Here is an 11,195-nt window from a genome sequence, read left to right as displayed (position 1 = left end):
ATTCGACGCGGTTCCCATTTCCCTGCTCCTATTCCCACTTGAGTTCAAACCTCACAACAAACCTGTTGACAAAGAACAGCCAAACGTACATTTGAATGACAGGCGCCTGATTTCCTGTTTCCACTCCCCCCCCCCCCCCCCCCACCTCCCCCACGCTCCATATGATTGGCTAATCAATATTCTGGCCGTCCTGCTCCAATAAATCGTCTAGTCTGCTGCGCTGACGTGCTCCTGTCAGCTCATGTTTGTTGTGTTTGTGTCTATCGGGGGGGGGGGGGGGGGTTGGGTTTGATGAGGGCAACAGGTGCCCGCCCGAGGGGAGGTCCGAAGGGGGGTCCGAAAGGGAGTCTGAGGGGGGCCAGAGGGGCCGAAGGGGGGCCGGAGAGGGGGTGCGAGTAGTATACCAGTGTGGACTGGGAGCCATGGAAGACCAAAGATGGTCTGGTCTTATGTAATCGCCCACAGCGCTCTGACGTGGGCACCCGCAGATCGATGTGATCCTGAGGGTGGACTGCAGGTCCGACACTTTACTTTTGATCATTGTGTTCCTAGGGTTAGGTTTTGCTTTCTATGGTAACCGTTGGGCCCGGGCTTCGTCCTCCATGTATGGGTTAGTGTAAGGGTTAAGCGTTAGTTAAGGTTAGGGTTGGGCTCTTCGGGTTGGCTAGGGTTAGGGTTACGCTCTTCGGGTTGGTTAGGGTTAGGCTTCCATGTTTGGGTATTTACCTCTCTCTCTCTCCCCCTCTCTAGCTCTCTCTCCCGCACCTCTCACTCACTCTCTGTATCTACCTTTCCCTCTCTCTCTCTCTCCCTCCTCTCCCCTCTCTCTCTCTCTCCCTCCCCTCTCTCTCTGTCTCGCTCTCTCCCCGTTCTCTCTCTCTCTCTCTCTGTCTCTCTCCCCATCCCTCTCCCTCCCCTCTCTCTCTCCCTCCCGCTCTGTCTCATTCTTTTTCTCTTTCCCTTTATTCAGTTGGTTTGTAACGACTACTGCAATGCATCACAATCCAATTTTAATTTAGCACCGCAAGTGAGACCAGAATGGCTAGCTGCTCACCACACACACGCACACACAGACACACACACACACACACACACACACACAGACACACACACTCTCTCTCTCACACACACACACACACACACACACACACACACACACACACACACACACACACACACACACACACACACACACACACACACACACACACACACACACACACGGGCACGCACACGTCAGGATGGGCGAGGTTTAAGGGCGCCTCATGAATATGCGGCGCCTCATTGGTGCTGAAGAGTAGAGCGCCACGGCAACGCGCTTTGAAGTCCTCTCCTCCCTTCATCCCGTCGTCCCCTCTTCGTCATCTCATCAGCGCTCCTAATCCCCAACCTCTGGGCCCCGCCCCCAACCTCTGGGCCCCGCCCCCAACCTCTGGGCCCCGCCCACTGGTCATCTGGCTCCTGTTCATGATCCTTCCCGCTCTGCTCGCCGTCTTTCCTCACACACACACGCGCACGCACACACACACACACACATACACAGAAGCACAAGCACCTACACACAAAGTCAATGCATACGCACCCATTGCAAAGACGCACACTCACACACGCACTCACACACACACACACCAAACTCACAAACACGCGCACACACACATACTGTACAGACACACACTGGACACAGATACACATTGCACACGCACACACTGCAAAGACACACACAGACATGAAAACACAAACACACACTGCACATGCACGTACACACACACTCTGCACATGCACACACACACACACCGAACTCACACCCATACACACAATGGAAAACCGATGCACTGATCTCCCCCCCCCTTGCTCTATGCTCCTCCCATCCTCTTTAACAGCCTGAACTTAGAGTTTCCATGGCAACAGGAGGAGCAGAGATGGAGAAGTGAGAGGGAGCATTCTCACTGGGGAGAGATAGAGAGAACAGAGTGCGGAGTGAGAGGAAGGACAGATAGACGGACAGAGACAGGCCTCGGGTGTAAGGTTCCTATGGTTCCTAGGAACCATAAGAACCTTAAGGAACCATAGGAACCGTACTGAAACAACAGCCTCAGCAGCAACTGTTTGCCTCTGACGGCTTCAGTTGAAGTATATCAAGGTGGTTTCATGCCATCCCCAACGGGATTCTGGGTAAAACATGTAAATTGGAGCCACCATCCTAACTGCAGTCCCCAGATAGACCTACCTTCCTTGAGTGTTTGCTAATGCAACTAGGCCAACGTTTTCCAGGGCTCTTGTGTCCAATCAGCAGAGAGTACGTTTGTTATTCTATCGCAGTTCAGCAGTTTACAGCTGTATTTCTGTCAGGCGGTTGAGTTAAGAGTTTAATTCTCGCTTATTGTGGGGTTTTTAAGGAACATTTTGTGATATTCTTTATGGGAAACATTGACACTATGCTACCTCTGAATCTTTTCTGTACACTTCGATGCTAAACAGACACAACACCAAACTGGTATACAGCTTTTGATATGAACAGTAGTCTCTGAGAATGGGAAGTTGTGGCATCCTATATATTTGCAGGCACAGGGGTGATAGGTGGCTTGCTTGGTCGGATTTGCTGCGCCAAAGAGGTAGCCACAAACACCCGTTTGTGAAAGTCTTGCGGAAGCGACTAAAGTGTAGTTCATCTGACGGCCTGCAGGGGGCACGTGGTGGTCGGAAGCAAAAACACGATTCAGCATTCTGAGTCAACAGGAGAAATACGTTCATTCTCGTAATATAAAGCTAATCAATTCGCCTTTCTTTCGTTCATTATCTCAATGGCTACTGGCTCTGTGTTATTTAGCTTGCGAGGTCAAGGTTGACGGTTTTGTTTCATCAATAGTTAATTTGGATGAAATTAATGCCTTATGGCCATAGACCCTCAATAGACCATGCCGCCCTCAATGTTCCAAAAAAATCTCAAGCATGGCAGCGGGCATAATGTGAAAGCTAAGGGCAAAACTACTCAGTATTTATTCAGTGAAGAATGACTTACTAACGTAACTGAGTTGCGTGAGATGATGCACATGAATTTAGAAATTAAATATTCCAAAAGTATAGAAAATAATCCATGAGCCAGCCTGTTCTTAAAGGCAGAGAATCCTATTATATATTTATAAATGTATAAATATATATATCTACAGGTATATGTGTATGTATATATAGTAGGTAGAAGGAATAGCAGTGGCAGCATTATTATGTGTTTATCCCAGTAGGTTCTCAACGTCCTCCTGCACCTATTTGTACTGGTCCCTGTGTGTGTGTGTGTGTGTGTGTGTGTGTGTGTGTGTGTGTGTGTGTGTGTGTGTGTGTGTGTGTGTGTGTGTGTGTGTGTGTGTGTGTGTGTGTGTGTGTGTGTGTGTGTGTGTGTGTGCTTGTTCCTGGAGATAATCTGAGAAAGATTTCTGGTAATGACAAAATATATATATGTATGTGTGTTTAATCATTTTCTGTCTCTCCCTCTCTCTCTCTCTCTCTCTCTCTCCCTCTCTCTCTCTCTCACTCTCTCTCTCTCTCACCCTCTCTCCCTCTCTCCCTCTCTCTCTCTCTCTCTCTCTCTCTCTCTCTCTCTCTCACACCCTCTCCCTCTCTCTCTCTCTCTCTCTCTCTCTCTCTCCATCTCTCTCTCTCTCTCCCTCTCTCCCTCTCTCCCTTTCTCTCTCTCTCTCTCCCCCTCCCTCTCTCTCTCTCTCTCTCTCTCTCTCTCTCTCTCTCTCTCTCTCTCTCTCTCTCTCTCTCTCCCTCTCTCCCTCCCCCTCTCTCCCTCTCTCCCTCTCCAGTCGACTGATGACCTGCTGGTGGCCTCAGCAGAATGTCCGAGTGATGACGAGGATATCGACCCCTGTGACCCCAGCTCAGGTTAGTGACGCACACACACACGGACACACACGCGGACACGGACACACGCAGATACACACACACACACGTGGACACGGGCACAAGCACACGCATGGACACACACGAACGGACACAAACTCATAAAACAAGTGAACCGCATCGGAGTCTCCCTCATCTCTCCCACACACACACACACACACACACAACACACACTCGCACAAACTGAACACACACACACACACAACACACACTCGTACAAACTGAACACACACACACACACACACAACACACACTCGCACAAACTGAACACACACACACACAAACACAAACTGAACACACACACACAAACACACACTCGCACAAACTGAACACACACACACACACACAAACTGAACACACACACACACTCACTGCAAACATATGCACACTCTCAAACAGACTGCCCACGCACACACACACATACACATACACTCTCACACACACACACACACACTCTCACACACACACACACACACACTCACACACTGACGCACACACACACACACACACATACACACCGCACACACACACACACACACACACACCGCACACACACACTCACACTCACACACTGACCCACACACTGACACACACACACTGACACACACACACACCGCACACACACAAAATCACACACACACACACTCACACACACACATTCAACAACAAAACCCTAACCCCCTCCCCCCCCCCCCCCCCCCCCCCCCCCCCCCGCAGCGCGCCCGCCCCTCCCAGAGGTGAAGCTGTTCCCGGAGCCGTCGGAGGTGGTGCGGGAGTCCAGCAGCACCACGGGGATGGTGGTGGGCATCGTGGCCGCCGCCGCCCTCTGCATTCTCATCCTGCTCTACGCCATGTACAAGTACCGCAACCGCGACGAGGGCTCGTACCACGTGGACGAGAGCCGCAACTACATCAGCAACTCGGCCACCCAGCCCAACGGCTCGGCCAAGGACAAGCCGCTGGGCATCGCCAAGATCTCCAAGAGCAAGAAGAACAAGGACAAGGAGTACTACGTCTGAGGGCCGCCCGCCGCCACCACCGCCACCTCCACCACCACCACCACCACCGCGATACCACCACCACTAGGGGGCGGTGAGGGGACGGCAAGGGGGGCGGGGGGGGAGAGGGGAGGGAGGGAGGGGGGGGGGGGGGGGGGGGGTTTGTATATGCACACACATACGCATAAACCTTTATAGATATATATATATAGATATATATACGGTATATGTACATACGAACAGGTATACTCCAGAAAAAGAGGGGGAAAAACGCGGTACTCCCGACGCACACACACACGCACACACACACGCACAAACAGGCAGATGAAATACAGACACAAACGGGGAGGCCCTGCTGTTTACCGCGCACACGCAACGCCAACCGTGACGACCGACTCGGCGTCCAGGACACAGTGTCAAAACGCACAAACACACACATACACACACACACACACACACAACCACGCGCATACACAACCCGGAGAAACAGAATTCCCACGCAGGTGGCGACGCTCCTGCAAGCACAAACGTCGCGGGCGGCCTCCCGCCGTGTCCTTGTACAGTATTAACCAGATCAACCAATCAGAGAGGGCACCCGGCCGCTCACTGCTTCCTTTTTATGAAGAAGAAGAAGAGGACGAATCAGACGAGCGGCGAGCCGTCGACAAAAGCACCGGGCTCCGTTTCACATGGGAGTGGGGGGGAGGGGGGGGGGACGCGTCTTTGCCGCCGGAGGGGGCGTGGCACGGCTTTGGGGAGGGGTGGGGTGGGGGGGGGGGGGGGGATGCTTTTGAAGCGCACAGCTGCTTTGTGTTTTTGCGTGTCCGAGAACGCGCCGCACAAGATCAGACAAAGCACCGAGCGTTACACCCAGCGACTCTTTGAGTGGTCGCCTCCCTCTCCTTGGAGACGCACAGACACACAGAGACACACACACAGACGCACACACACACACACACACACACACATGTATCCTCGCAGAGAGACAAACGCACACGCACACACACTAGCATAGCGGCGCGCACGTTGTGCGGACATTGTGGCGGGAAGGAGGGGTGGAGGCCACCTGGTTGCCGTGGTAACATGAACAGAGTGGTTTGCTGGGAACATTGTCACCACCCCCCCTCCCATGGAGATGACTTCCTGGGGGGGGGGGAGACTCAGAATGCTGCCGCCGACGGTAACACACACACAGTCGCACACTCTCATGGCCAGACAACACACACACGTGTCCCTTCAACGCTATACAGTACAGACCCGTTTCCCCGGAGAAGGGAAAGCACAGCGGCCCGAGGGCTCTGGCGCCTCATGGCTGATGATGAGGAAGAAGAAGATGATGAGGAGGATGATGATGGCGGCGGCGGCGGCGGCGGCGGTGGTGACTAATGTGAAGAACTAATCGGGGAGGCGGAGACATGTTCGGGGCGATAAGTGGGGGGGGGGGGGGTGTGGGGAGGGTGTTATTGCACGTGAATTATCTTAACTCCATGATGTGATTTCTACTGAGTCCCCTCTCTCCCCCCCCCTCCCCAAGAGAACACAGCAAACCATAACACACCTCGCCCCCCCCCCCCTTACCACCCCCCCCACTGACAATATGGCTTCCGGGGTGATGATGGCAGAGCGGGGACATGATCAAACCCAACGGCAGCGAGTCACACAAATGATCCTCCAGGGTGCCGTATGCCAGGGTGGAGGGGGCTGGAAGGATGGGGGGGGGGGGGGGGGGGGGGGGGGGGGGGGGGGGGGTGGAGTGTATGTGTGTGTGTGTGTGTGTTTATGTGTGTGTGTGGGTGGACGGGGTGAGGGGGTGGGGGGGGCATGGCCACTTATACTGCTCCTCTCGACCACGTTTTATAGCAAACCGCCACCGAGGAAAAGGAATTACTAAAAAAACTCAGTAAATGTTATCATGTGTTGCAACTAGATAGAAAAGTCAAGTTTATGACGCCATCGGTTCTATGAATACCTGAGTTGCTTTTTTTATGTTTTTTTTTTTACTCATTCCCATTGGCTCTCCCTTCTCTCTGTCACCATGACGACCCCATGTTGTCTCCCCGCTATTGGTTGATTGTGTTGTCTGTACTGATACTATGACTAACATGCTGACCAATCCCAGACGGACATGTAGGAGGGATCCACCGCACCCCCCCACCCCCCCCCCCCCCCCCCCCCCCCGGGGTCGCCGGCTCCTGCGCCCCCTCTTTCTCCGCTCGGACCCCCCGTCTCTTTTACAAGTCGTACCCCACATGAGACGCCTGTATATGATATATTGTGCCATGGACAGAAACAAAACCAAAAAAAATGAAAAAAAATCAAGGAGGGTCAAGGGATACGACCGACCAATCAGATGCATGCAAATCAGAAGCAGAGCCAACCGCGCGAGAGAGAGAGAGAGACAAAAAAAGGACTCGTGCGTGGAACCTCAAAGTGTGCCGTCAAAAGGAGTCGGGTTATTTCTTGCGTGTTCCTTCTCCGTGACCCCCCCCCCTCCTCTTGTTTTGCCTCCTCCCCGTTGCTCCCTCCCTGTCTGACTCCCCCTCCACGCCTCTGTATCTTAATTCTCGTCTTATTGTATCTGTTGTTTTGCCATCTGGAGAAGAGGGAGGCGTCCGAGGGACCCGACAGAGGGTTCTCAACATGTAGGTGTCCATTAACCATGTTAATTTTCTATATGTAAAATTTTTCTACAGTATTTACTTTTATTTTTATTGTTACAGTTCTTTGATGAACATAAAGTGGAAATTTATTATGGAAAAAATAGTTTTGAAGATCTAAATGAGTAAATAAAATATTACCCAAGTGAAACAAACTTCGGGGTCAATCCTTTTATTCTTCATGGTGTGTCCGTTGCCCTGCTCTCGCCCCCTGGTGGTGAGTAGCAGCACTTCAACTACAGGTGTGCTTCAGGTAAACACACCTGGCCAGCGTTGTCCATATGCAGGGCACGTCATATTTCCTCGTGAAGATGCTGTTTTCACTATGAATAAATGTTACTTCAAACTTGGACACAGGGAAACATCCACACACATATATGACTACCATCACAGCCCAAATCATCACACCCCAAATGGTCTTTGAAGGGCAACGTCAAGTTAAATGTCATGACATGACCCTCCGGGAGACCCTACTGTCCGTCGCTAGGAACCCCTTATCCACCTAGCTGTAATGCTAGGAGTGCAATGTAATATACCTTTTCCACCTCGCTGCAATGCTAGGAGTGTAGTGTAATATACCGTATCCACCTAGCTGTAATGCTAAGAGTGTAGTGTAATATACCTTAACCACCTAGCTATAATGCTAGGAGTGCAATGTAATATACAGTATCCACCTAGCTGTAATGCTAGGAGTGTAGTGTAATATACCTTATCCACCTCGCTGTAATGCTATGATAGGAGTGTAATATCCTGGATCCTAATGATCCTGATCCTGATGAGAGTCAGGAAATACAACCATATAACCCCCATTTTACACTCACTGCACTGGCTCCCTGTCTCATCCCGCGTCAACTACAAAGTCCTCCTACTCACCTACCAATGCATAAACGGTCATGCCCCCCCTTACCTGCAAGAACTCATCACTCCCCAAACATCAACCCGCCCCCTCAGATCCAATAACAGTCTGTCCCTGCAGATTCCAAACACCAGGCTACGCACCATGGGCGACCGGGCCTTCGCCGCTGCAGCCCCTCGACTGTGGAGCAGCCTCCCGGACCACTTAAGGGCAACACAAACACTAGCCTGTTTTAAGACTGGCCTAAAAACCTTTTTATTCATAAAGGCATTTCCTACTTTTTAAAAATTGTATACTAGCACTCTGAGATTCTGCTAGAATGAAGAGTGCTCAACAAATAAAATGAATTATTATTATTATTATTATAATATACCTTAACCACCTAGCTATAATGCTAGAAGTGTCATATACCTTATCCACCGAACTATAATGCTAGGAGTGTAGTGTAATACACCTTATCCACCTAGCTATGATGCTATGCTAGGAATGTATTAGACCTTATACACTTGGTATAATGCTAGCTAGGTGTGTGATAGACCTTATCTACCTAGCTTTAATGCTATCATAGGAGTGCAATATACCTTATTCTCCTAGCTAAAATGCTAAGAGAGCTCAATGTCCTAATAGTTAATGGTCCAAAGACCCACCAGCGTGGGGACAATTGACCAGAAGAATGAGAGCAGTGGGACTGTCAGTTACAGGAATAGATCTCCCAGAGGAACCATGGAGCAGCACAGGGGAGCGGGCTGGTACTGAAGCTACTAAATCGTCGGGTCAACAGGAACTCCCAGAGGACACCGGTCAGACCAGAGAGTGAGAGGAAGTGTGAAGAATAACGCTCTAAAGCTGTCGACGGCGTCAGCTTCCCCTGATAGCAGTCACTGCAGAGGGAAGAAACCCAGTTTGGGGAAACGTTTCTGGGCTCAAATCTGAGGACTGGTGAGGGTGTAATTGCTTACTGCTTCCTTCCATCTTTATACTACAAACCCCCAACATTGACTCACCGACACGTGCACGCGTGTGCACGTTCAGGCAAGTGTGCACGTACGTCAGGAGATGCTACTACTCTCTCAATCCACTCTCTATTCTTGCACTCCTCTCTACTCTCTCACTCATATCTCTACTCTCTCACTCCACTCTCTCTCGATCCACTCTCCATTCTCTCACTCCTCTCTCTATCCTCAGTCCACCCTATATTCTATCACTCCTCTCTCTATCCTCACTCCACTCTATATTCTATCGCTCCTCTCTCTATCCTCAGTCCACTCTATATTCTATCGCTCCTCTCTCTATCCTCAGTCCACTCTATATTCTATCGCTCCTCTCTCTATCCTCAGTCCACTCTATATTCTCAGTCATCTATATATTCTCTCACTCCACTCTCTATTCTCTCACTCCACTCTCTATTCTCTCCCCTCCTCTCTCTGCTCCTCTTCACTTGGTCCTTGACTCCTGTTCCCGCTCACTTCCTCTCCCTCTCTCTTGTCTTCTCCTCTCTTTTGGTGAAAGTGTTTTTCCAGGTTCTTTGGTTTGGTGAGGTCTGATGATCTCAGCGTCTTCCTCGTCCCGCCCCTTCCCTCGCCGCGGCGCCCGGCCTTGACCCGGTGGCGGCCGCGCGCCGAAACACCCACACGGTGCCAGCTATATTTAGAGGCTGGAGTATTTGCAACAACACACATCCCGTGGCAACAGGAGCCCGATCTGCCTCAGGCTGCGTGTTGACGGTTCGAGAACCGGCGCCGATGCCAAGAAAGATGGCAGATGGCGAGGTCTCCACTGCTGTTCCTGATAGGAGTGGTTCACTTTGAGGAGTGTTCACTCAGGGAAGCACGAGAGTTCCTCGTGTTTGGTTGAGTGTGTGTTTTTCTGTGTTTTAATCTCCACAGGTGCAGAAGGCATAAGTAGATACCTTTTATCAGGGGAGGAGAATGATGGCCTTGTTTTCGCGGCAGATCTCCCTTCATGTCTTAACACCTGGACCCTCTCTCCCTTATTGTATCGTCTTCTGTGTGTCTTTGTTCGAGAGAGAGTTTGTGTGTGGGTGTGTGTGTGTTTGTGTCTTTGTGTGTTTGGTTGTGAGCTACAGAATGTGTATAAGTGTTGGAAAGGATAGTTTGAGTTTGTGTGTTTATTTGTGTATGTGTGTATGTCCATGGTTGTGAGAGATAGTTTTGTGTGTTTGTGTCTTTGAATGTGTGGGTGTGAGTTACAGAGTGAGTATATGTGTTTGAGAGAGATAGTTTGTGTATGTCCATGTGTCTGAGTGATAGTTGTGTGTGTGCTTCTTTGTGTGTCTGTGTGTGTAGGGCAGGACTGTGGGAGAGTGTGTGTGTGTGTGTGTGTGGTCATGTCATGAGCTCAAGGCTGTACTTCTCTTCCTGCGCACAAATAAGTCACAAAGTGTACCAACACATGAAGTTCCCACAGTGTTACACACAAACTCTCTCTTAAACACACACACACACACACACACACACACACACACACACACACACACACACACACACACACACACACACACACACACACACACACACACACAAAGACACAAAGACACTGACAATAAACACTATTTCAGCAGACAGTAAAAGGTTGAGTTGAGGAATAAACTGAAACAAGAGACAAAATAGTTTCAGATATTTTAACCATGAATACATTTGAATAGAATCAACAGAAATGAGTGTGTTATAATGAATTATCAAGTATCAATGGCATTCTTCGGGTGAAATGGATGCTTAAATGGATAACAATCATAGGGAAATACTGTTGAAAAGACGTTTGGTT

General features: G+C 50.4%; 1 protein-coding gene across 2 annotated transcripts in view; it reads left to right on the top strand.

Annotated features, from left to right (window-relative positions):
- The window catches only part of LOC115531651 (neurexin-1a), a 28,550-nt gene extending 20,840 nt beyond the window's left edge, over positions 1 to 7,710 (top strand). For both annotated transcript variants that reach the window (XM_030341012.1, XM_030341015.1), the window contains 2 exons: positions 3,804 to 3,882; positions 4,618 to 7,710. In XM_030341012.1, the coding sequence (XP_030196872.1) occupies positions 3,804 to 3,882; positions 4,618 to 4,919 (381 nt within the window). In that variant the 3' untranslated portion in view covers positions 4,920 to 7,710. The remainder of the gene's footprint in view (positions 1 to 3,803; positions 3,883 to 4,617) is intronic.
- The last annotated feature ends 3,485 nt before the right edge of the window (positions 7,711 to 11,195 follow it).

The sequence above is a fragment of the Gadus morhua genome, chromosome 18, assembly GCF_902167405.1.
Source record: "Gadus morhua chromosome 18, gadMor3.0, whole genome shotgun sequence".
NCBI lineage: Eukaryota > Metazoa > Chordata > Actinopteri > Gadiformes > Gadidae > Gadus > Gadus morhua.
Note: the sequence above shows the minus strand (reverse complement) of the source record. Positions and strands in the feature narration are given on the sequence as shown.